This window comes from Colobus angolensis, unplaced genomic scaffold (assembly GCF_000951035.1).
Source record: "Colobus angolensis palliatus isolate OR3802 unplaced genomic scaffold, Cang.pa_1.0 Scaffold248, whole genome shotgun sequence".
NCBI classification, from domain to species: domain Eukaryota; kingdom Metazoa; phylum Chordata; class Mammalia; order Primates; family Cercopithecidae; genus Colobus; species Colobus angolensis.
Window position 1 is genome coordinate 1,810,140 of NW_012115688.1, and position 27,301 is coordinate 1,837,440.

At 37.5% G+C, this 27,301-nt stretch overlaps 1 protein-coding gene across 2 annotated transcripts in view; it reads right to left on the reverse strand.

Moving 5' to 3' along the window:
* CNTNAP4 (contactin associated protein-like 4) overlaps nucleotides 1-27,301 on the reverse strand; it is a 279,155-nt gene that overhangs the window by 193,345 nt on the left and 58,509 nt on the right. For both annotated transcript variants that reach the window (XM_011945986.1, XM_011945987.1), the window contains exon 3: nucleotides 10,850-11,043. In XM_011945986.1, coding sequence (XP_011801376.1) covers nucleotides 10,850-11,043 — 194 coding nt within the window. The remainder of the gene's footprint in view (nucleotides 1-10,849; nucleotides 11,044-27,301) is intronic.

Below are 27,301 nucleotides of genomic sequence, written 5' to 3' on the forward strand. Positions count from 1 at the left end.
GGCTCACGCCTGTAATCTCAGCACTTTGGGAGGCCAAGGTGGGTGTATCACCTAAGATCGAGAGCTCAAGATCAGCCTGGCTAACATGGTGAAACCCCATGTCTACTAAATATACAAAATTAGCTGGGCTTGGTGGTGCATGCCTGTAATCCCAGCTACTCAGGAGGCTGAGACAGAAGAATCGCTTGAACCCGGGAGGTGGAGGTTGCAGTGAGCTGAGATGGAGCCACTGCACTCCAGCATGAGTGACAGAGCAAGACTCCGTCTCAAAAAAAAAAAAAAAAAAAAATCCAGCAAAGTAAATTTTTTATAATTTGACATGAAATTAAAAAGGTAAATGTAAATGCACAAAGAAAAACATTAAAGTCAAAAATTAAAAAATAAAAGACAACAATAACAAAAAAGCATATCAGGATCAACAAGGGTAGCTTCAGAATATGTATTTCCCTGAAGATACATTATGCAAATCAACAAATAATAAATCTGACTTCCAATCTAATCTAGTTTGGATTTTATTATAAATAGGGTTTGTATTTCTTTTACATTGTCCATCTAGTTATTTATATCTAGGAAGAGAACTTAAGAATTTAAAAGTTAATATTGTTGTTAGAAGCGTTATTGAATTACCTTTATAAAAAGTAATTATCCAGATGATTCTCTTAGATTTTTTTTTTTTTTTTTTTTTTTTTTTTTTGAGATGGAGTCTCGCTCTGTCCCCCAGGCAGGAGTGCAGTGGCATGATCTCAGCTCACTGCAACCTCCACCTCCCAGGTTCAAGAAATTCCTCATGCCTCAGCAGCCCAAGTAGCTGGGATTACAGGTGTCTGCCACCATACCCAGTTAATTTTTTCTATTTTTAGTAGAGATGGGTTTTCACCATGTTGGCCAGGCTAATTTTGAACTCCTGATCTCAGGTGATCCACCCACCTCGGCCTCCCAAAGTGCTGGGATTACAGGTGTGAGTCACCACACCTGGCCAGAGTTTTTAAGAAATATTACTGTATCCACTTCAAATCTTAGTTTCTCCACTGACTTTCTTCACAGAATTAGAAAAAAAAACTACTTTAAATTTCATACGGAACCAAAAACAATCCCACATAGCCAAGACAATCCTAAGCAAAAAGAACAAAGCTGGAAACATCAAGCTACCTGACTTCAAACTATACTACAAGGCTACAGTAACAAAAACAGCATGGTACCAATACCAAAACAGATATATAGACCAATGGAACAGAACAGAGGCCTCAGAAATAATGCCACACATCTACAACCATCTGATCTTTGACAAACCTGACAAAAACAGGCAACGGGGAAAGGATTCCCTATTTAATAAATGGTGTTGGGAAGACTGACTAGCCATATGCAGAAAGCTGAAACTGGATCCCTTCCTCACACCTTATACAAAAATTAACTCAAGATGGATGGAAGACTTAAGCATAAGCCCTAAAACCATAAAAACCCTAGAAGAAAACCTAGGCAATACAATTCAGGACATAGGCATGGTCAAAGACTTCATGACTAAAACACCAAAAGCAATGACAACAAAAGCCAAAATAGACAAATGGGATCTAACTAAACTAAAGAGCTTCTGCACAGCAAAAGAAACTATCGTCAGAGTGAACAGGCAACCTACAGAATAGTTTTAAATATTTTTAAATTTCATCTCTATTTAAAATATACTTAATAAAGTTGAAAATTAAAGATGGAAAATTAGCAAAGTGATTGGGAAGTATTAGTTTTGTCCAGGTCTTAAGGAACAATGAAGAAACACTTCAGAAGGACAGAATTGCTTCCAGATTGAAAAATGCAAAATGTAGCCTCCTGGGGAATGAAGCAGCCAAAAAGCAGATGTCTAAGACATCATATCACAGCTGTGATAAGAGGGAATAGAGAAAAGGGAATGATGTTGTCACTGAATTGTCACATGGTAGAATGTAAGATACAAGTTGTCAAGTGTTTTAAAAATGTTGTTCTCAGGTCGATTATTTGAAAATGAACTGGAATGGGGGTGTGCACTCTGAAGAGGCACCAAATTAAATTCACTGCTAACTCTAGTACTCTTTTCAAATAAATTTTTTGCTTGCTTACAAACAGATCCATTTAAAGACTGTGAAGCAGTATCACAATTTATCTCACATTGCTTTGTGTATCTACAGCTCATAAGTGTTCATACTTCTTTTTTTTTTTTTCCTTTTTTGAGATGGAATCTTGCTCTGTCACCCAGCCTGGAATGTAGTGACCTGATATCAGCTCACTGCAACCTCCACCTCCCAGGTTCAAGTGATTCTCATGCCTCAGCCTCCAGAGTAGCTGGGATTACAGGTGTGTACCACCATGCCCCGCTAATTTTTGTATTCTTAATAGATACAGGATTTTACCATACTGACCAGGCTGGTCTCAAACTCCTGACCTCAAGTGATTCACTCATCCCAGCCTCCCAGTGTGCTGGGATTACAGGTCATATATATTTTCTTGTATATTATATATTGAGGTAAAGCTCCGATATACATGCACCTTACAGCAGTTTATGAGGAGGGATTGACAAAACATGTTACAGAATGTGCACAGATGCAAAGAGATGAAACAGACCCACCGACGCTACTTAATAAAGAAGATGCCTAGCAAACTAACTGTGTTGATGTGTGACTGAGGTCATATTTAAAACCCAAATGCTTTTTTAATATTAACCTCCTATCAGATATATGGTTCCCAAATGTATCTCTCACTCTTTAGGATGACTGTTCACTTTGTTGTTTGCTATAAAGAAGGTTTTTGTTGTGTAGTTCCACTGTTTTTCATTTTGTTGTCTGTGCTTTTGATATCATATCTAAAAATATTATGCATTACCAAGGCCAATGTCGTGAAGCTGTTTCTATATGTTTTTTTCCAGCAGTTTTACAGTTTCAGGTTTTCCATTTAAGTCGTTAACCCATTTTGAGTTAATTTTTTTATACGGTATAAGGGTCCAGGCCAGGCGCAGTGGCTCACGCCTGTAATCTCAGCACTTTGGGAGGCCAAGGTGGGTGTATCACCTAAGATCGAGAGCTCAAGATCAGCCTGGCTAACATGGTGAAACAACATGTCTACTAAAAATATAAAATTATCTGGGTGTGGTGACACACACCTGTAATCCCTGCTACTCAGGAGGCTGAGGCAGAAGAATCACCTGAACCCAGAAGGTGGAAGATGCAATGAGCCAGGATCCACTGCACTCCAGCCTGGGCGAAAGAGTGAGACTCTGTCTCCAAAAGAAAAAAAAAATAATGGTTTAATTTCATTGTTTTGTATGTGGATATCCAGTTTTCCCAGTAGCATTTGTTGAAGAGACTATACATTCCCCATTGTCTATTACTTTTTTTTTTAATGAGCAGGAGTCTCGCTATATTGCCCAGGCTGGTCTTGAACTCCTGGCCTCAAATGATACCTCCTTCTCCTCCCAAAATGCTAGGATTACAGGTATGATCCGCCATGCCTGGTCCCCATTGTGTATATACATATACACACATGTATACACGTGTGTATACATGTACAAGTTTGTTACATAGGTAAATTGTGTGTCACAGGGGTTTTATGTACAGATCGTTTTGTGAACCAGGTAATAAGCATCATACCTCATAGGTAGTTTTTTGATCCTCACCCTCCTCCCCCGCTCCACCCACAATTAGGTTCTGGTGTGTGCTGTTCCCTTCCTTATCTCCATACACAGTCTATGTTCCCACTTATAAGTGAGAACATATGGTATTTGGTTTTCTGTTCCTGTGTTTGTTCTTGACACCCTTGTGGAAGATAAGTTGACCACAGATGTGTGGGTTTATTTCTGGGCTTTATGCTCTTTTATTGGTCTATATGTCTGTCTTTATGCCAGTACCAAACTGTAGTTTTGTAATATATTTTGAAATCAGATGTGTGATGCCTCTAGCTTCGTTCTTTCTCAAGATTGTTTTGGATATTCAAAACAATGCTTGTGGTTCTACCTAAATTTCTGGTTTTATATAAATTTTAGAATTTTTTTTTCTATTTCTGTAACAAAATGCCATTGGGATTTTGATAGGGATTGTATTGAATCTATAGATTGCTTTGAGTAATATAGACATTTTAACAATATTAAGTTTTCTTTTTTTTTTTTTTTTTTGAGACAGAGTCTCGCTCTGTCGCCCAGGCTGGGGTGCAGTGGCCGGATCTCAGCTCACTGCAAGCTCCACCTCCCGGGTTCACGCCATTCTCCTGCCTCAGCCTCCCAAGTAGCTGGGACTATAGGCGCCCGCCACATCGCCCGGCTAATTTTTTGTATTTTTTTTAGTAGAGACGGGGTTTCACCATATTAGCCAGGATGGTCTCGATCTCCTGACCTCGTGATCCGCCCGTCTCAGCCTCCCAAAGTGCTGGGATTACAGGCTTGAGCCACCGCGCCCGGCCAATATTAAGTTTTCTAATCCATGAACACAGAAATCTTTTCATTTATTTGGTTCTGCTTTCACTTCTTTCAGCAATATTTTGTAGTTTTCAGTGTACAGCTCTTTTGCTCCTACGGTAAAGTTTATTCCTAAGTATTTTATTCTTTTTGATACTATTGTAAATGAGACTATGTTTTACATTTCCTTCTTGGATCATTTATCATTAGTATGTATAAACTAAACATATAATAATAGTATAGTAAAAATATATCAATAACTTCCCCAACTCAATAGCAAAAAAAGAGGGAAAAAACCTGATTTTAATATGACTGAAAGACTTGAGCAGACAGTTCTCCAAAGAAGATACACACATAACCAGCAGGTAGGTGAAAGATACTCAACATTGCCAGTCATCAGGGAAATGCAAATCAAAACCACAATGAGATACACCTCACACCTGTTAGGCTATCTATCATTTAAACAATGAAAACAAAAAGGTAACAAGCATTGACAAGAAATTGGAGAAATCGGAACCCTAGCACACAGTTGGTAGGAATATAAAATGGTACAACCACCATGGAAAACAGTATGCAGTATGGAACTTCCTCAAAAATTAAAAATAGAAATTTCATGTGATTCAGTAATCCTGATCCCAGGTATTTATCCAAAAGAATTGAAATCAGGATCTCAAACAGACATCTGCACCCTCATATTCATTGTATCATTATTTACAATAGCGAAGATGTGGCAACAACCTAAATGTCCATAGGCAAATGAATAGATTTTAACATGGTGGTATTTACATGCAATGGAATGTTATTCAGACTTAAAAAAAAAAAAAAAAAAAGCACATTCTGCCTGAAAGTTCTTTCAGCACAAACAAACTTTGAGGACATTATGCTAAGTGAAATAAACCAGTCACAGACGGACAAATAATACATGTTGCCACTTTCACATGAGGTACATGTATCTAAAATAGTCAAATCTATAGAAGCAGAAAGTTGAATGATGGTTGCCAGAGGACAGGAAAAGGTTGAAATGAGGAGGTGTCATTCAACAGATAAAATGTTCGAGTTAAGCAAGATGATTGAGTCCTGGAGATCTGCTATACAACACGGAGCTTATAGTGAACAATATTGTATTGTGCACTTAAAAATTTGTCGAGAGGGTAGATTTCATGTTAAGTTTTTTTACTACAATAAAAAAATTTTTTAAAAAAGTTTTAACCACGCATTAGCAGGTTAATCATTTTCAAAACCTAGAGAATATGGAGCTACATAGAAATATAAACAGGAAGCTTCCTGGAGATTTAGACTAATAATGTAGACTTTCATTAAAATATGTTTTGAATCAGTGTCTTGAAAGATAAAAGCAGCTTCAGGCACTCTCTAGGCATATGCCAAGTACTGAGGCAAGTATTACAGTGTATTAAATTTGACAGCTTGACATGTTGACACACGTGGCATTAGTATTGCTATACCTTCTATCACCACAAATGCTGCTTGTAGGCTTAGGTCAAGAGAATAAGGGCTCAACATGAAAGAAGGAAAAATGCCACTCACAAGGAGGAGAGTCACCTACCCTACAGCATATATCTCTTTTGCACTTCTGCCTCCTCAGATTTTCTATTGAACTATCCCTAGGCACTTATTTGACTTAAAACAAATGCATGTGGAAATCTCTGCAGGTAGTGTTTCTACCCTGCCTGGCTTACAGAGTTGACAACTCAATCATTCACAGTGATAATAATGGCCTGAATATTTTGTGACAGGTAGTACTTCTGCCTAACTGATTATACCATGCCACAGGGTCTCTGTGTCTTTCACCAGCCAAACCTAGAACCATGACACTAGACACTTCTAGTCAAAAAACAAAGAGATACTAACTTCATATAGTCAATAAAGGTTTTTGTTTGAAAAATCAAGTACAACTGAACTCTATTTTAAAATAAAGCAAATTATTCTTGTGTTTAACAATCATATTTACTCAGTTTATAAGACTGGTACCACCCCATTCATTGCCCTTGTACACTGCAGTGCAGAAGAATCTTAGGCATTTATCAGAAAGGATTTGGAGAATTTGCCTGTAAAGCTCCTGCACATGTTATCTACTTAAAATAATTTCTAAGATGTTGATTTCATGATATCTCAACAATTGTTCTTAAGTGAGTGAAAATTATACCTTATGTTTACTTTTCCAATCATGTGCAATAAACTGAAGAGAATCTTTTTATTATAGATGTCGAGGAATTTTGTGTTCAATCTGAAGAGAAAGTTTAGTAGCTTGCATTTTCTGAATTTTCATAAAATATACATTTGCCATTCAGCAGAATACTTTGTATAAATTATATTTTATGAACATTGCACTAAAAATTTTTTACTAAAGAAATATTTCAACGTGTAATATTTTAAAATATCACATATCTATCAAGCTTGCATTTCTATCAAATGATCTGTATAGATTGTAAAACAGTCTGTCTTTCCTCTTCAGGATTATTTGTAAGAAGTGGCAGAGCATTTTATTAATTATTTCAGGTACATAGAAGTCATTGTTCTGCCTGGCATTCGAAGTGAGATCAAATGAGGAGAGAATGAAGCATTTTCCCTGCAGCATTTCAATCCGTGTTGATTGTTTTTATTGTGTTTGTTCCTAAACCAATGACACTTGTCTTTTCTTTCTTTTTGTATCACATATTTGTATAATGCCTTATGTGTTTCCTAACCCTCTTTTGTAGACTCATTTGTATCATCTGGAGCAGATTGTGAAGCTCTTAAAGGAAATTGGCATATTTGGTATAATTGGTATACATCCTAAAATATCTACAAAAACTGGGCCAGAAAACAAAAAGTTGGGAAATATATATTTGTAAAACGCAACAAAGGGTTAGGTTTTTTATGATGTACATCAATTTGAAATTGTTCTTTGGCTTGAAAAATGCAAATTGAAGTGGTCTGTGTTCTTCCAGGCAGAAAAGTCAAGAGACAGGGCACAATTCACCACATTTCAATTTTCCTGCTTCAACAATTAGACATTCACAGAGAGACACCTTCCTTTAGAGTGGGACCAGAGTAACCATAGAGTAGAATAAAACTTTGAAGCCACCTAGGATTAACAGGGAATACATACACATACATACATATATACATATATATACACACACACACATACACATACATACATATATACACACACATATATACAAATACATATATATATACACACACATACACATACTTTCAGAGACTTGGGGTTGTTTTATCTACACTACAACTTAGCTATGTTATGTGTGGTAATGGTGTCTATTGTACTAAGTCTTAACTTTGATCTTGACATTTAAAGTTATCTGTCTACTTTCTTTGCCATATCCAAAATTATCTTCCAGTCTTTCCAAAACTTGATAGTCCAATCTGACCAGTAATCTCACTAGTTATTACACAGGAAACCGTAACTCTGGATATTCCCAATCTCCATGCTTTTTTCACATCTTTCCATCTTCATAAAATAGCCTCCTTAATCCTTCCATAATCTAAACTACAATGCTTTCTTCAAGACCTATGTAAGCCTTACTTCTTTGATAAATTCAGCTTACAGTGATCTGCACATTCTGTCCATTTCCAAATGCTTAGGAAGCTGTACCTAATATTTGCATGTTCTGCTGAATCTTTCTTTGGTTTGCTCTGATATACCTTATCTCTTCAGTGATTTTGTTGTTGCTGTTTCTTTTGTTTTTGTTTTTGAAATGGAGTCTTGCTCTGTCACCCAGGCTGGAGTGCAGTGGCGCAATCTCAGCTCACTGCAACCTCTGCCTCCCAGGTTCTAGCAATCCTCCCATCCCAGCCTCCCCACATCCAGTTAACTTTTTTGTATTTTTAGTAGCGATGGGGTTTCACCATGTTGGTCAGGCTGGTCTTGAACTCTTGGCCTCAACTGATCCTCCCACCTTGACCTCCCAAAGTGCTGGGATTACAGGTGTGAACCACTATGCCCAGTCTTCTTCAGTGAGTTAACAAACTTTTGATACATTCCAGAAATTTGGACAAAGATAGGCACAGATTAGCAGATTGACATATTCAAATCCATTCATTTATTGGTTCTTTCACCTATTTACTCAACAAAAGTCATGTGCCGCACTGGATGTTGGATGCCAGAAATGCTAAGATTAGAAAAAGAAAATCTGGCTCATAAAAAAGTTCAAAATTTATAGGGAAAAGAAAAATGTGCCATTCTAACTGGTATATTAAACTAGTACAGCATAATGTACTAAAAAGAAGAGGTGATGGGGGCAAGAGAGAGTCACTTTTAGAGTGATCAGAAGAGTATTCTACAAGGAAGTGCATTTTATTCACTCATTCCTTCAATCAACATTTAATATTTGACTGTGACATGCCAGGTGCTGTTACACTTTGGGGATGTTGAGATGAAAGGTCGCAAGGTACAGTGTTTACACAGCTCACACTCAAGAGGGGAAGACACTGAGTAAATCCACAAATTACAGCAGAGTCTAGAAAACAATATTACCTTAACAGGATTATGATAGATGCCATGTTTTTACTGCTATTGGTTTGGATTAGTAAGGATAGCATTCATGCCACCATTTCACCATGAGTGCCTCAACTTTAATAAGAGTGAGCAAGTAACGTAAATGGCGGTGCCTGGATTTGGCTTTCCCCAAGCTTGCTTAACAGAAATACAACAATTTTCCTGATTCATTGATCACTTTTTAAAAAAATACACTTTAATTAACATACCTAAACATTAGCATGCATTAGCCACTACTTATCTAGCTTAAATTCCAATGCTTAATTCAAAAAAGAGAAGACAATCCAAATATCTAGTTAAATAAATACCTCATTACATTTTTATTGTTACTGGTTCATAATTACCGTTTATTTTATCCCTAGTTTGAATGGCTTTCATGGAATTAGTTGAACCGTAATACCCAGTGTTTGGAGTTTTGGGGTGCGTGTGTTGTTTTGTTTTTTTCCTCTTAACAGCTATAACTTGCTTTGGATTTTAAACAGCTTCTCTTAAAACTGCTTATAGGCAACTTCTTCTAGTCTCACTGTTGCTCCCTCTAGAGAAAGAGCAAGGCTACTTCTCTCAATTCCAATTACATCAGTAAACATGGACTGAACGGCCACCAAGAGCTTTAAAGATACAAAAGTGAGTAAATCACAGTCCATTTCTTCAATGAGTTTATAATATATAACGGAGTTGTAGGAAGTTTCAAAAAAGAGACAATTGACTGGTCAAAGAAAATTATCATTATGCGCCCAAATAGGCTTCCAAATTATCTATGTGCTAAGAATGATGCTTCATTAAGTAACCCATTTTCTCTGGTTCCAGCAGCTCAGCCAGAGGGGGAAATACAGTTCTTTGATTGCAGTGTCTTGTTCTTAGCCCACATAAGATCCAAACAAGTATTTTTCTTCACTAAGAAAGAAGTCTTTTCTTTGTCATCAAACAAACTTCCTTTAGCTTCCTTCTTCCATCAGGTGTTTATATGCCATATCCAGGTTTATTTATCAATCAACTACAAATATCATCTGCTTTATCACAAAATGCCTCTTTCCCAGTCTCCCTCTTACAGGAGCTGCACCACTGTTTAGAACACACAGCAATGTACACATTTATACACTTTACAGAGACTAGAGAAGGGTTTATAGACAAAGGGTTTATAGATACATATACAACTCCACATATTATATATATAAATTCCCATATACCAGAGAAAGAAACAGGGTTTCAAAAATCTCAGTTATCAGAAGAAATAAAAGGAACAAATTATTTTGACTAATTTTCAATAAAGACAATGCAGGCTGGGCTTAGTGGCTCACGCCTATAATCCCAGCACTTTGGGATGCCGAGGCAGGTGGACTGCTTGAGGCCAGGAGTTCGAGACCAGCCTGGCCAACATGGTGAAACCCTGTCTCTACTAAAAACACAAAAATTAGCCGGTGTGGTGGTGGGCACCTGTAATCCAAGCTACTCAGGAGGCTGAAGTAGGAGAATTGCTTGAACTCGGGAGGCGGAGGTTGCCGTGAGCCGAGATCGCACCACTGCACTCCAGCCTGGGTGACAGAGTAAGACTCTGTCTCAAAAATAAATAAATAAATAAATAAACAAACAAACAACAATGCAAGACTATTATGTTTTTGAACTAAAAAATTTTTTATACTAGACTTATTTATTTCTTACACTCCCACACTATTTAATGGACTAATAGGGTTGTTTTCAATTTTTGATAACCCTGTAAAATAAATTCATCCTTAGCATTCTCATAAATTTACCACAAAATGTATTAGAAAATGAACATTTACCATATTTTCTCTTGGAAAATGTTTTCAGTGTAAGTCTGAAAATTCTGTATTTCTACTTAAGAGATTGGTAAACAAGATGCAGTACTGACTGTACCTCTTTCCCCGAGAGACTATGTCTTTTTTTAAAGAACATACCCAGATGCTGTCCTCTTGGCGATATTGTTTCCAGTTCCAGCCACTATCACTGAACATCAGGAGGTAGCTGGTCACCCAGTTGGAGCTACCATATCCCCCTTGAGTGGCCACAGCGGTGACCTCCATTCTCTCTCCAAGGTCAATCTGCAACCACTGGTATTTGTTAGACACAAGTGGAGACCAGCCACCAGCTCCTTTTATTAAAAATAGAAACAGGAGAAAATTGAGAAAGGAGAGTTAGTTAAAAATCTATGTTAGTACAGTCGAAATGCCAGTAAGACTGTATTCCTCTATGGAACTTAAATTTCCAAAATATGAAACGTCTTATAATTGTAAAAAAATACAGAGTTAAGAATTTAGTATAATTGTATGATGTCTATGTTAATTAACTGTGTTCATTTCTAGGTGTTACAGCCTCCTAAAACTGAGAGAACTAGGGGTCTTGCTGAATATTTAAAATGTTTAACTTGATAGGTGAACAGTCCTGCCAACACTGGGAACTAGCAAGTCTACTGCACACATGCGTGACTGGGTAATGGTCTGCTCTCCTACCCCTTTGCCCAGGACTGGATGTAAGGAAGTAACTTCAAGCTATGAAGGAACTAAAGCTATGGTGGAACTAAAAATCTACTTTTGATCATGTTTAGACTTAGAGAAGGAAGTACATTGTTAAGTCTGGGAAAACAAAAGTCAAGAAATAGTTCCTGTCCTCAAAATATTTACAGTCTATTGGGAGGGACAGATGTTGAAAACCATGTTTGAAACACACATTAATGATGGGGCGTGTGCAGGAGAAAATAACATAATAAAGATGTTCTATACAGTGGTGGGCTGGAGCTCATTCCCAAGTTTGTGAGAGACAATCATTAAATTTTCAATTTTGCAAGCTAGTTATTAAACATAACCATCTTTGCAATTGGCCATGATGTGAGTATTTAAACCCCGGAAATCGCAAACTCTGCAAATAAGCACCTGCCCCCACCCCAGTCAGTTTACCAATACACCACTAATTCTATCCTGTATGGGAGGAGGGTGGTGGGTAAGAGGATGGGAGAAAAGAGAACCAAGGAAATCATAGAGGAAGCTGTGCTTGATCACTTAGAAGTAAAGAATACAAGTTGTGATGTATGTTCAAGGAAGTAATGTGTGGAGCATAATTTATTGTGTTATATTTTATCCAACACACACCAAAATACTGTAGATGTGACTCCTTTATATCTTGTTAAGATGCTTCATTCTTCCAGTTTAATATAATAATTTGGGGAATTCTTTTGAGATTTAACATTGCTGATAATACAAGTAACATATAATCATTGTAAAAGTTATGAAATAGGGTTTGACCCATTCTCGAATCCATATTTATCTAACATTTAATGTTTTAAATGCCACATCAATTACATAGCACTCCAAATAAGAATGTTAGCACATTTTCTTCCCCCGTTCTTTTGCTGCTCACCTTGAGGCTCTGATAATAAGGTCTGGAATTTTAGATACAGGTTACCATTAATTTATATAGTTTTAATTCAAGCATTATTCTTGGCATACATGATCCATTTTATGAAACCTTGAGTACAAGACCTAATTCAAAGAAATGCTCAATAAATGTTTGCTCTTATGGTACGGCGTATGCCATTGTAGGACCTGAAGGCACATGCCAGTGTTGACAACTGCTTTGTAAGACTTCAAGATTATTTTGATGCTGGAACACAGCATAATGACACTCTGACAGATGAAGGGCAGAACTCTGCTACTTACAACTACAAACAAGAGAAGACGTCAGGCAGGACCACACAGGGGGATGCACCAGGGGACAGGATAAGAGCAAACTGGAGCTGTAGGAGGCAGCTTCTGTATGACAAGCAGGGTAGGGCTAGCTAGCTAGGCTTGGTGGGCTTCCTGTGAATTCGCTAATTTCAACAATTTATCTAGGAGGCACTAGGGCACTAGTTGTCTGGTACCTGTCCCAGTAATGATGCTTAGTGACCCCAAAGGGTGAGAACCTAACAAAGGAGGTGGTTGGAGTATGGACATAATCAGCTGCTAAGAAAGGAAAGTGCCCAGTCCTAGCCAGGGTCAAAACTGGGTCAAAGCAGCATTTTAAAAAATTAAATTACAACAAACTGCACATGCACCCCTTAATCTAAAATAAATACGTTGAAATTCTTTTTAAACATTATATTATAAGAAGGTCCTCTCCTGACGGCATCACACTAATGACTGTTTGCACTCAGGTATAATCCCTGTTTCTTACTATACTGCCTTTAGAATTAGATACATCATCAAATTTCCATCTTTCTTAAAGTTAATCATTATTCAAAAGTGTATTCCACTCCATGTGTCAAAAGCACAATGTTCTTTCTCTTTTGTGGATCCAGAAATTTTTTACATACTTGATTTTTGTTTATGTGTTCTGACTTTTAATTTCCTCTGTATTTGTTCTTAAAGAACCTGTGATTTTGGGTGCAGTTTCATTGTACACCAATATTATCTACCTTTATGCTTATAAATACAATATTCTCATCTTTTTTTATTATAAGTTCTAGGGTACATGTGCACAACGTGCAGGTTTGTTACATATGTATACATGTGCCATGTTGGTGTGCTGTACCCATTAACTCGTCATTTACATTAGGTATATCTCCTAATGCTATCCCTCCCCACTGTCCCTTCCCCACAACAGGCCCTGGTGTGTGATGTTCCCCTTCCTGTGTCCAAGTATTCTCATTGTTCAATTTCCACCTATGAGTAAGAACATGCGGTGTTTGGTTTTCTGTTCTTGCGATAGTTTGCTGAGAATTATTCTCATCTTTTAAGCAAGAGTGCTTGTTGCATAGACATGGTCCCTGGGTGTCTCGGGGTCATTTGTTTAGCACGGCCCTGGTGTCCACGAAGGGCACTTCCTACCCTTGCAGACTGTTGTTTATACGGAATGTGTTCTTGAATGATCTGAAGTACACTTTAAATAGCACCCTACCACAAATAGCTCAGGGAGTTCTTGAACTCTGTGGGAACTGCTCCTGAGGTATTATTTTAAAATATGAATCAATGCTTCCTCCATCCTTCATTTTTCAGGATGTGACAAAACACCATCCATCCTCCTCTACTTATTCTAATACTGTATTACCTCCCATTTGCTGAGCAAGGGAGTCCTTTTTGTCAGGCATTTTGTGAAGGCCTTGTTAATTAATTCTCAGTGCAATCTACATAGTAGACGGTGCATCAGATACCAAGAGTCTGAACACTTTGCCCTCACCCGTGGAGCAGGCAAGAGGCACCATGCCCCTAAAGAGGACACAACAGTGCCTCTCATAGTGTCAGGATGCAAAGGTGGGAATCAGTGGTTCCCAGTGGTGTAGAAAAGACTTGCTGATGCTGATAAAGATCAGGGAACCTCAGGATTAAGCTACCAGGCAGTAGGGTTAACTTCGCTTCCTGTAGTTAACAAGGGACCATGTCTTTGAAGTATAGGCACATGATGGACACGGCACATGGATGCATATTTCCCTCCACTGTCCTATCTAATTTTATTCTTTCCCTCCAGGCCCTGTCAGAACTTTACAAATTGAAAGTTATCTAGGGTCTGGTGCTAATCAAGCATCTTTAATTCTCTTACTGCTGCAACTGCACATCTCTATTTTTTTTTTTTTTTTGTCATTTTTGTCTGTTTACAAGGAAAAGTTAAGAAAGGGTGAATGAAGTGCCCCTAGAATGCCACCATCTCAGCCTGGAAATTCTACATTTGGAATCGCATCTGTATCAGCTAATACCTCTGAGAAAATACTGATTAGTTTGCTTCTTGTCCTTTCTAGTTAACTGTAATGGTTTAAAGCCGCAATTAAGAATATGTTTTCCTAAAGTCCAAAATTTCATAGTATTTCTCTTGCATTTCCATGCCTCTACAGACCAGTATTTTAAAAAGCGAACACATGACAGAAACACAGCAAGGAAAAAAGAATCAGTGTGATTCTAGTATGTTAAAATTGGATCATCAATTCTCATCAGGAGAAAAAACCTCTCACTGACCGCTCCCTCTTCCCAGCGCTGCTCATAGTTACAGCTGCACCAGCCAACTTGAAACATTCACAGTTAATTGACCTTGAACATTTCCATTTCTTACCTGTGGTGAAAAGGTACTACTGGTATGCAAATTAAGCTGTATCATTAACGAGGTACACTGATAAAGTAATGGAAATTCAGATGCTTCTAGGCTATACCAAGTAATTTCAACCAGATAAGTTGGCCACAGGGAATCCAAATATCCCTACTGGGTTTTAAGCTGTGCAGCTCTGCAGATGCACATGGCATTAGTGCATGATAGAGTGTTAGGCTTGTTCTAATTTTAAGACAAATGCTAAATAGTAAAATGGAAGACATAAGCTAGACAGATAGATAGACCGATAGAGATAAATTGATTATTCTTTGCAGACTTCTTTTTTTTTGCCAGGCTATGATGACAGCTAGTGACATGAAATGCAAACGTAACTGCAGCTGAGGTTAGACCAGCCCTAAGACTACCGCCAAACCGCATGGCCCTCGGAAACACACTATTGTCATATTTACTTTTTTAATGGAGAAAGTGATGACCAACTCCAGCAAATTATAAACTCTGTATTACTAAAAAATAAAATGTACTTATTTATTTTGTTTATTAACAAAACCTTTTAGCTGCTGGTTAAGTGTTCTTTGAGCTCATGATTTTAGTATACCAATATATTCAGTATCATAAGAAACCAATTCTTATGAAACTAAAGACCATCTTTTCTCAACCCCGTCTCTTCCATGGTTAATGATAATGTACCCACAAAACGGAAACAAGAGTCTTGCCCCCACCAGTTCATATTTGTCCCCATACTGCAGGTTTCCTTTCCCTGTTCCACCATCCTCTCTCTCCTGCCTTAACCTTGTTACTGAGACTTGGCATAATAAAGCGTCATAAATCTATTCAAATGGAAAAATGTCTTAACTCTTCATATTACAGCCTAAAAACTCACATTTAAAAATAAAAGTTCTCCCCATTCACAAGACTCTTAAATGCTGTAGTATTGTTATGAGAATTACATTTTAAAAGCACATTAAGTGCCTATTGATTTCTCCCACATTCAACCAACATCAGAGTATGTGGCAGTCAGTGTTTTTTGAATTATAAAAATTATTACTGCTATTAGCTCCAAAGAGAGTTATGATCACAGCAAAGTTGAGCTTTGAAAAAAAAATTAGTAACTGATTGACCACAAAACACAACATTTCTTTTATTTGTTGCCTACCACTTTTCAACGTCAGATTTCTGAGGAACTTGCTTCTGGAACATGTGTTGTTCTGAATTGTAAGAAAAGCAAACTAAAAATTATCCAGTGCCTATTGTATGCTAACCACACTACTAGAAATTGCATACATTATATTAACTTAATTATTAAAATTATCTTGTGAGATGAAATATGTTTTAACATCTCTTAAAAAGAAAAAAAACAAAAATATTTACAGAGGCTAAGTAAATTTTCCAAATACTATGCAAATATTTTAGTGCAGGTGAGAAATTACTTATTTTTAATACTATTTTAATCTGTGGGAGGATGTCACTTTACAAATCACCCCATTTTTCATTCTTTACCCCGGAGTAATTACAACTATCTTTGCCTCATAGTAGTATATTTTATCCCAAGAATATGTTCAAATAATTTATTCAGTGTGATTTAATTATAAATTACCTGGCTGGCTGAATTATGTTTAAGACTCGATATATGCCATCTACTAAATATCACCAGTATTTAGTGCTGGTCAGGGAGACACATCTTAAAATTTCAGGGAAGTGAAAGGAAAAAGTGAAGAAAAAATACTCTTACTTGGAGTTTTAAAATATAGGTAAGCATCACCTTTATCCCGTAGTAATATTAAAAATGGCATGACAGACATTCCTGATGGTCATCAGTAAAGGCGATGTGTCAACTTTATTCAAGTAGAGACTGCAGAGACAGAAGGAATTACATTTCTTCCCCGAGATTTTAAAGTGTAGAAGGACACAGATGTTCAAGGACACAAAACACAAGTGAACATAATTGAATGACGGTTCTAGCCACCATTAGGACATCTAAATTCCTAGAAAATAATTGGCTTAATTAAAATTGTCATAGGAAAGTTTCCCTCCAAGATAATTACTTTTTTTCCAAATGTGATTTCATCTAGATTTCCCCAAGAGTCCAAGTGTGCCCAGATCATTTTGATCTTGACATAAAATTATAATAATGTAAGAAAATGGAAAGAACGTGGTGCCAATATTTGTTTGGCTCCCTTAAATGGTGTGCGGTGTCCCCAGGCCACCATTTAGAGCCTTTTAATAGCTTTGTATTTTTACCAGTGTCATTTGTTTCAGCTGGAAGAGAATGTGACTCTACTGGTGCTGTGTATGTTGCTGTTGGCCTTATGTTTACTTCTGAATTTTGACCTTGCCTACTTTGATCACAGTGATTGTTTCAAGGATGGGCAGGTGACCTTGAGCCATGACCACGGAGCAATTTCAGGATTTTGTGATGACTACTGGAGAACAGACTCTTTTCTGCTATTAAAGCTAAGAAGATAAGATACAGGCATCAAGCTGTAGGAGCTACTGTTGTGGAAAGCCTGTCTGAGGGAGGCCAAAAGAGAGAGAAGGAGAGTTGAGAAATGAAGTGAGACCAAGTTCTGAAAACAAGATCAGGACTGCTAGGTCCTGCTGTGCCTGCAGAGTGTTTGCTGTGCCTTCTAGTCACATAAGCCATTCGCTGGGCCCCTTACTTGTGCTGATCCTTCTCACAGTCACTGCTTCAACAATTCTCTCTCCTGCTTCATTATTTTTATTTTCTCTTTAATGGATAATTCCCATCAGTGCACCGTTGCATCAGCATGCTCTTATTTTTCTCATTTTAAAAGAAAAACTTCTCTTGACCCCGTTCTAATTTTTTTTTTTTTTTTGGCTTCTTTTAATGAAATAATATAGGTCCACATCACTCTCCAATTTTTCTCACCCCATTCTTTCTTGGGTCAACTCCAATCAGATTTTCACTCTCTGCCACTCAACTGCAAGTGCTCCTGTCAAAGTCACCAAGAACTCCATGTTGCTAAATACAGTGGCCAGGCTTCAGACTTCTGTTCACATGGACAATCTGTGGCGTTTGATACTGGTGACCACTCCTGATGCCCAAAGAGACTTTGCTCACTTAGCTTCCACAAAAGCACTTTCTCTTGTCTTGCTACCTAATTGTTTGCCCCCTCTCGCTCTCATTGCTGGTTTCTTCTTTTATCTCACATTATTTTTTAAAGTTGAGACTCTCCAGGTCTCAGACCTCTCTGCTTCTTTTCTGTCTTCATTCACTCCTTGGTGATCTCTCTTAGCCTGATGAACTTAAGCATTACCCACGTGTCAAAAATTTCCTCATTCATAAATCTGCCTACACCCCTTCCCTGAACCCAAGACTGGTGTATTCCATTCTACTTGATCTCTTTAACATTTCCAAAACTGATTTTCCATTCTCCTTCTGAATCCTACTCTATTCACACCTTTTCCCAGACCCATATAATGGTAATCTTATCCTTCCAGTTTCTCAGTACAAAAAAAAAAAAAAAATGGAGTCACACATGACGTCTTTCTTTCTCTCATACCATACTACAAAACTGCCAGAAGATGCTGTTGGTGCTACTTTATTATTAAGAATCCTGCTGTTTTTCTGCCTTCCTGGATGCTCCTTTGATTCAGGCCACATTATTCAAGCCTGGATTCTTGCAACAGTCACCTAATAAGTCTCTCTCTTTCTTCCTGTGCCCACTGAGACTCTCTTCTCTACACGACAGGTGTCAAATATTATACCTGTGCACAAAATACTGCAATATTGCAAGAACTCTCAACTCTACAGAGTGCAAAACAAAGTTCTCACTAGCCATCGGCAATGTCCTCAATGATCTGCCCCCTTAAACCACCCCCATATCATCTCTACCTCTCTTTTTCTTCTTCCCAGTTCACTGCTCTCCATTTACAATGGCCTCCTTGCTGTTCTTTGAATAAACTGAACATCAGTCATTTTCCATCTCAGGAGCTTTATTAAGCTCGTTTCTCCAGGAACTCTCTTCTCTGAGACACTCTGGGCTAATACCTTTGCTGCCTTTAAGTCTTTTGCTTGAATGTCACCCTCTCTTACAGGCTTGTATCTCCTGACTTCCCCCATTTAAAATTCCTTCTGCTCCACAATCACACTACCATTTGTCTTCCTCTGAACCACTTTTTCATTTTGGACAGAAATCTCCATCTTTTAACATAGCATATGATTTTTATGTCATATATTTAGTGTTTATGTGCTATATTTATTAGAATATAAGCTCAATGAGATCAGGGGTCTTCACCTGTTTTATTCATTGACACATCCCAAGTGTCTGGCACATTGCTGGATACATAGTAGGTGCTTAAAAAAGTATTTACTGCATATAAGATTGAAATAAATTTGTAGTCACACGGGTATAATAACATGGTCTAAATTTATACAACCTACTGAAAAAGCTGGTACTGTAACCAAACTGCAAGCACAGAATACTTTTCTTTGCTGCACGGTATTTTTTATCAAGTTTTTCAAACAGAAGTTTAAGCACTCAGCTGAAATACACACACACACACACACACACACACACACACACACACACACAGACCCAATTGCCTCACACCTATACAGCTTAATCACTTGTAAACTGTATTTCAAAGATGTATGTATTGCTTTGTTTTGGAATTTTTGATATGATGAAAAAGAGATGCTTTTTCACTTCAACTCCCCAGCAAGGTTCTTAATTAATAATACCTCACTAAATTGTCTTCTGTTTTAGTTCTTCGCTGTCAATCAATTTTCCCTCACAGCAAACTGGCAGACTGACTTTCAGTCTTACTTCTTGTATTGCCAGACTGGACATTTCTGAAATCTCTAATAATGCAAGGTTTTGAAAAGTAAATATTTACAAGCTTTCTCTATGCAGGCATTTTGATTTGTATATTTGATTTGCAAATTTTATGACAGCCAAATTTCCCCTGGAAGGCTAGAATAAAGTTACAAATATGCCAAATTCTGTACGTTAATTTTGTTTTTACCACAGAACGTTTTATTTCATTCAAACTAGTAGTTTTGGAAAAATGATTTTTAGCACATAATGTCTAGAAATTCAGATGATAATCAGGATCTGCCCATGTTTGGCTTTCTAAGCCCATTATAATATCTTTCTAAAAGTTTTGATTTAGATCTTTTACAGGGAGGCAGGTCATTTCAGTAAATGACATCATGCATTGGAGAGAGCCTACTGGCAATATCCCAGAGATTTAAAAACCATTTTTCGCTTCTCTACCTTCTTTTCTTTTTTTTATCTTCCCTAGCCAGACTGAAATGATAAGCTGTCATGAGCCAAATATTCTCATATCACTCCTTCTGGGTCAACAAACTGAAGTCACTCTCCTGTACCCAACAGACATCATTTCCACTTAATGGTAGAAAAGCCAGCATTACTAGGGCATAGTATATCAAAAAGGTAAAGTGCAAAACCAATTTCAGACATTCGATTGATTAAACCATTTAATATTTCCTCAATTAGTAAATGCTAAAACACATTAATATAGCATTATGTTCTCAATTCATGAGATTTGTTTACCTCTGGGCTTAAGTATTTGTTGAATTCGGTTTTGAATACACTATCTTACTGAATTACATGATTTACTTATTTATTTTAAATAACAGACATTTATTTTTCACAGTTCTAGCGGCTGAGAAGTCCAAGATCAAGGGGCTGGTAGATTCAGTTCCTGGTAAGGGCTTGCTCCCTGGCTTGTAGACAGTTGTAATAATTCTTATTTCACAGGTAAGAAGGGACATTATTAGTGATGTATGTGATCAAGACAGCCTTAACATTTCCCTCAGCTCAACTATAGACAAGTTTCTTTCTGACTTTAAGCTCTTGACCTCCCTTTTCTTACAGCATTTACTTTATAAAACTTATGATTGTAAATTCTGTCTCTGCCCCTTGAGGTGTAAATCTTCATCCAGCCCCTTGCCAGTTTTACAATCCAGGGATATCTTTCTCAAGGACCTGGGAGCCACCCCTTTGAAATGTAATCATCAAGAAAGATAGGACCTTCCATCTTCCAGGCTCTGTGGGAGGGTAGGAGCCTAACTTACATAAGATCCAATTACCAAACACAGATGGCCTCATCACATTGGCCAAATCCCCTCCCTCCTCAATGTCCTCCAGTATATTTCCACTAGCTCAGCCTAGCGCTTCAACGGAATTGTTTCAATGGAATTGAGTTCAATCTCTCTCCCAATACTCTTGACCTCTGTTGCAATACTTTTGTATAAAATCTTCCTTGACCGCTTCACTCAATCCAGTGCAATTTTTCTTTGACAGAAAATCACTGTTTTGTTTTAATTAAAACAATGTGTTTTTCATGATTCTGCCTAACGAATTGTATTCCCCAGTAACCTAACCATTCAACAATCAGAGCCCAAGAGAAGAGCAATGCCTAGAAGTGAATGTGGGTCTGGCTGGGAGCTAACCAGGGGAATTCTTCCTGGTAAGTGGCAATACTCAAAGGCTACTACAAAACTGCTTCATCCATTAGCCAAAAGAAAGTCACAGCCAGCTTCAGGAACTCTGAATAGCCAACAAGAAGTATCATGGGGCCCAGCCAGTAAAAGGTGATGGTCTTTGCCAAGAGACCATTCAAAGGAATAGATGGGTCATTAAATGTCATAGTGTATATCAATAAATATCCAGTGTTAGAATCAACTCAATCAGACTCAGCAGATGTCATTGTCCTGGGCACAGAGATCCAACCAATAATCTTGTGGTAGTCACCAGCAAAACAACCAACATTAGCCAGGGGAGCCCCCATCTAGTCATGCCATGACATCATGTGAGTTCAGTATATACCCACTGTCATTTTGGAAAAGAGTAGAAGGTTAGGAAATCAGAAAATCTGAGTATTTACCTAGAAGGAACTGACACAACCAAAATAGGTGACTTTATCTATCAGAGGCTAGGCATTTTGAGATGATCTCATATGTGGTCATACATGGAAAATAGTCTCTGGACGGAACAACAAATAGAATCTCTCTCATCTTGACAATACTCATAACTGCTCAAGTTTTGACAACACTGAAAAATATGGGGTATTTTGTGTTATTCCTCAACTATCAATCTAGCCTTCAGACTCAGGGGTTTAGAACTGGCCTGAGAAAATAGTATCAACCAGTATTTCAGATCTGAATGATTAATACACTGCAGTAGTACTATAAGATATGTCACTGTATCTGCATGAGTATTTAAAACTCATGCAGTGAGTTTTGTTTGGGTGCTTAACATCCCCAAATTTACATATTATGACTTTATAAAACGATATGACAAGAATAATTTACATATTATGACTTTATAAATTGATATGTGGATTATCAAGAATAATGCTATTTGCCTGCATATATAGGTGGTCAGAAGAATTCATGCATGTATCCAATTCAAAAAGCATTTTGCCGTATGTATAGCATTGGTACAGTCACAGTCACATTGTGGGGCGGAATCACTCCACATTCATTGGGCATCACAATGATTTTTGCTACAAACTAAACAGACATAAGCCTATATATATATATATATATATATGTATGTATGTATGTATTTTCACAGTTCCCAGTGTACATATACATACATTCATGCTGGCTTTAACAGATATGTTCTACAATAGACTGATAGGGTGGTATGCAAATAGAATTCAGAGTTTGAAGCTAGCAGGTACAATATTCCCCTGTGCATGCATTCAATTCTAGAAATGCTTTCAATTGCAGACCCTTTTACTACACAATGAATTGCTTCCTGTAACATTTGTGCACCCCAGCTAGTTCCATCTGGCTCCTGGCCTACAAACAAATGAGAGGAATGCACAAGGGTTATGATTTTATGAAAAATGTAGAGAAAAGATTGGCTATTATGAGGTTTATGTCAAAATCATGATACATGACCATTACTTTTGCTGGAGACTAACACACATTTAGATTTGTTTGCCTTATTCTTGATTATTAAATGTGTTTTAAATGATTTCTTTACCTCATCAGACCAAAAACAATGAAGTTTCAACATATTTGATTTTTTAGTATTACATTGTGTTAAAATGGGGAAGAGTGCAAATGTAAGCAAAGGCAACAAACCATTGGTGGGTGGTTTTTCCAATCTAGGCACTTTTATTAATCTGATTTTAACCTGTGGTTATAAACTTTTAATTGCTCTTGTTGTTATATCTCCTAAACTGAGATTTAAAACTCTTCTCAGATTATATGCCACTAATTATTCTATATTAGAAAAAGCAGGCGAATGTTTCCCTGGTTTTGCCAAGATAGAGATCAGCCAGGGTTTTGAGGGAGTATGATCAAGTCTATCAGGATGTGAAAGACGCAGAAGAGGGGAAAAAACACATCATTTTGCTCTGTTTATCTCCATGTTATGTCTATTTGTAATGTATAATGGGAAGTTCTAAATTGTCCTTTTTGATAAAAAGAAAGTCTCACAATGCAACCTCTTTTCCACTCAAACCAATGAGGCCTTTCATTGGATTGTCAGGTCACCTACCATAGTTCACGGTTCCCAGTGTATATTGATCCACTGAGTCATAATAAAGTAGTGCTTCCAGCTGGGAATGAGAGTTAATGCCAACATTTTCTGGATCAGAAAAGGTGGACCAAAAAAATAAAAAAACAGGTTGTGCTTCTACCTAGCCAATTTCAAAATGCTTCTGGCAATACTATGAATCTTATCCACACCCTTGCGTTTTCCTGCACACTGCTACCACAGAGGATGTGGCAGCTGAAACACGGCATCCCAGGAGAAGCAGCTCAAAGCACGTTCGTGATCAGAGCTACAATAATTGTGAAAAGCGAATATTTTGACAAGCAACACGGAGAATCTATTACTAGCATGAATTATGTTGCAGTTTTTATTGCTTTTATTATATCTGTTTTCTGAAAATTTGTAACCCACAGATGCTTAAGAATAAAAAAGGTCAGTTTGTCATTGTTTGAAATATATGTTCAGAGTTCAGAATTTTACTTAAGAAATTAGCAATTTATGCCAAAGCGTGCGGATCACGAGGTCAGAAGATTGAGACCATCCTGGCTAACATGGCGAAACCCTGCCAGTACTAAAAATACAAAAAATTAGCCAGGCGTGTTGGCAGGTGCCTGTTGTCCCAGCTACTCCGGAGGCTGAGGCAGGAGAATGGTGTGAAACTGGGAGGTGGAGCTTGCAGGGAGCTGAGATCACCCCACTGCACTCCAGCCTGGGGCGACAGAGCAAGACTGTGTGTCAAAAGAAAAAGAAAAAGAAATTAGCAATTTATAATTTTAGGAAATATAGAGTCAGCCAAGCTCAATAGACAACCATAAATGTCAAAAACTTTGTTTTCATTTAATGACGCCCGTTTTTCCTTCAACAGATGCACAACTGAGAAGAAGAATATTGTGTTGTATAATTGCCCTTTGTGAAATTTTTAAAATCCATCACTTTTGCAAAATTACATGCAAGCCTGGATGCAATATTTCTAGCATTTTATGTTCCTTTATATAAACATGGGAGGGACAATATGACAGCCAGGGGCATTATATTTAGGGGAATTCCCAGATGATTTACCTGTACAGTTTCCATAATGAATTTCTGATTTGCATGATTCTTGAGGGATGATGCTTTTGAAACAAAGGAACAGCAGCTTTTTGCTTCTGCTATGCTGACATATTGTATCTGTGGAATATCCTTCTGTGTCAATAAACGAACTGAGAGAAAACCCATCAGGAAAAATATCTAGATCAGAAGTCATCACCAAAATTCTGTCACTTAGGGCAAGCTCCTCCTTCTGTGACTCGATAGGACATGTAACTTCTTGGGTTTTTTCTAAACTTCCCTGACCAGCCCTTTTCACAGCACCTTTTATGGAGCTATTTTTCTTTACTTTCACTCAAAAGCTAACATACCTCTCATTTTCTCTTGCTTTACATTCTCAGTGAACTACATAATCTCATGCTTGTGGCTACGATGATTTTTTTTTTGGATGCTGAAGACTAAATCTATTTTTCTAGCTCTGATCTTTCCTTTGAAAGCCATATCCCAAATCCTGAATGCCTCCCATATATCTATTCATGGATGACCTATAGATTTTTTAAACTTAACATTTCAAAAATGGATGCTTTACCTCCTGTCAAAACCAGATGGCCACATAATTCTAGCCTTCCATTCATTCGGACTAAAAATGTTAAAAATCATTTCTAATTATTCCCTTTCAGTAATACTGTATAGAAGTTGCCAGATCTGGTTAGTTTTACCTTCAAAGTCATTTCCATTACAGTCCTTTCCTTGGCTTTGTCCCTACCTTAGTTTCAGTCCTTATTAGTTCAACAACTCAATTAAAAAATAATTTCACTGTTTATCAGCTTGTCATTGGGTGGGGGGCAGAATCTGTACATTTCAATGGAACACCATCTAGATATAAAATATACTGTATTTGTCTGAGAAAAATGCATTTGTGCTATGTGGAAGGACAGGTTTAAGATCCTAAGTTAAGAGGCACAGAAAAGAGGTAAAGACTCACACTGAAAAAGTTGGGGAAGATGTCAGGGAGAGCTGGCATCTACACTTAGTACTGAAGGACTAACAGGAATGACCTAGGAGGCGAAGAAGGAATAATGGCTTTCCCATTGAAAGAGCAGAGGCAAACTCCAGAAGTGTGAGAGGTTGCAGCACATTAAGGAGCTTCAATTTGTCCGAAGTAGTTGGAGCAAAAAAATCAAGTGTTAGAAATTGGACTTACTGTGGAAAGATGGGACTGAAATGGTGAGCAGGAGCCAATCTTAAGGGCCATAAAGGATACACTAAACAGTGGAGAAGCGAAAATTAGCACCACCAGAGGATTCTAAGAAGTGAGTGCATTGCTGATTGGCAGGGTAGACAGATCTCCCTTGATCAAATTTTAGCAAAGAGAAAAAGAGTAATCTCAAGGCTGTTGTATTAATCAGACTTAGGAGTTCTCAGGCTTGAATAAATAAAATGTTCTACTAGCAGGCAAACACCATGAAAGTGAGCAAAACAAAAGTAAGCCTCTGCCTTCCTGATGTTTGCATGCTAAAATAGGTATTGGCACAAAGGACACTCCCTATAAATATGTATTGAATGAAGACATGAAAGCATCAGAGAAAGTTTAGCGAGGTAGAATTGGTGCGACTTGGTGATGTGGGTAACCCATAAATAGTAGGCATTGGGTGGGAGCACAATCAGGTGTTGGAGAGGGATAGGGCAAAGTCCAGGGTGGTCGTTTGTAAACATTCTGGATGGTGGTACTGAGAACCAAGAGTCACTAGTACAAGGGAAATTTGAAAAACGTAAATTGAAGCAACAGGAAACCTGAGCCACGACAAAAGATTTAGGATAACCTGGAGTGATTTAACTTAGAATATAGGGACAGCTCTTCTTGGGTGATGAGAATGAAGGAAACAAGGCCTGTGGGATTTTGGTAAGTGTATAGGATTTGGAGAGGAACTTGGGAAACTATGTTCCTACTTGACGGCCTTTCCTTCCTAGAGATCTTTAATATGTGCCTCTTAAATAACCAGTCTCTTCTCACTGTTGTTTCCAGAGGTGTTTTGGTAAAAGCAGGTTGGATAGTATTTTTCTTGGTAAAAAAAGGCATCCTCTTGACACAGCACTTAACGCAAGCCCAATCTGACAGTGCAGCCTAAGAAAACCGTGCATTTCTCTATGAAACCTGTTCTCATTCTCCACGATTTTATTTGAATTACACATGTTCCTATGCCTCTCACTCAGGCAGGACTTCCTTCCCTCCACCTCCCAGCTGCAGTTAAAATATCAACTTTCCCATTATTTAGCTTGTTATATATAAGAGCTTTGTAATATAAAAGAACAGAATTTGCTTTTGTTTGTTAATAGCTAAGAATCGAATCAAATCTCATATTAGAAAGCCATGGCCATATTTGAATGGAACTTTTACCAAAACTTGGGAACTGCTCAAACATAAAAGTGAGGCTTCTCATTAGTTGAGCTGTTATTGTTCTTATACGGCCAAATTCAGAGAAATGGAAATAAATTAGATAGATTCTGATATAACTTCAGAAGGTCAAAGGGCTATAAGATCTTTGTCTTTCCCGTAACAAAAGTAAAATGACAGACCTTTGTAATGAGCAAAGGCGACATTTCAAAGGATCTTAAATTCTCTCTGTGTCATTTCTTTACTAAGAAATAGTTTTGATTAATTCCCATCAATCTTTTCTGGAGTGTCTGAAACGTGTTTTGAATTCCAATGCATAAATGAGTATTTGCTGAATATTAATGTAATCGAGTATCTCAACATAAATATCTTAAAGTTTAAATTAATGTGGTGTTTAGATTAAGTCTATATTTTTCAACAAT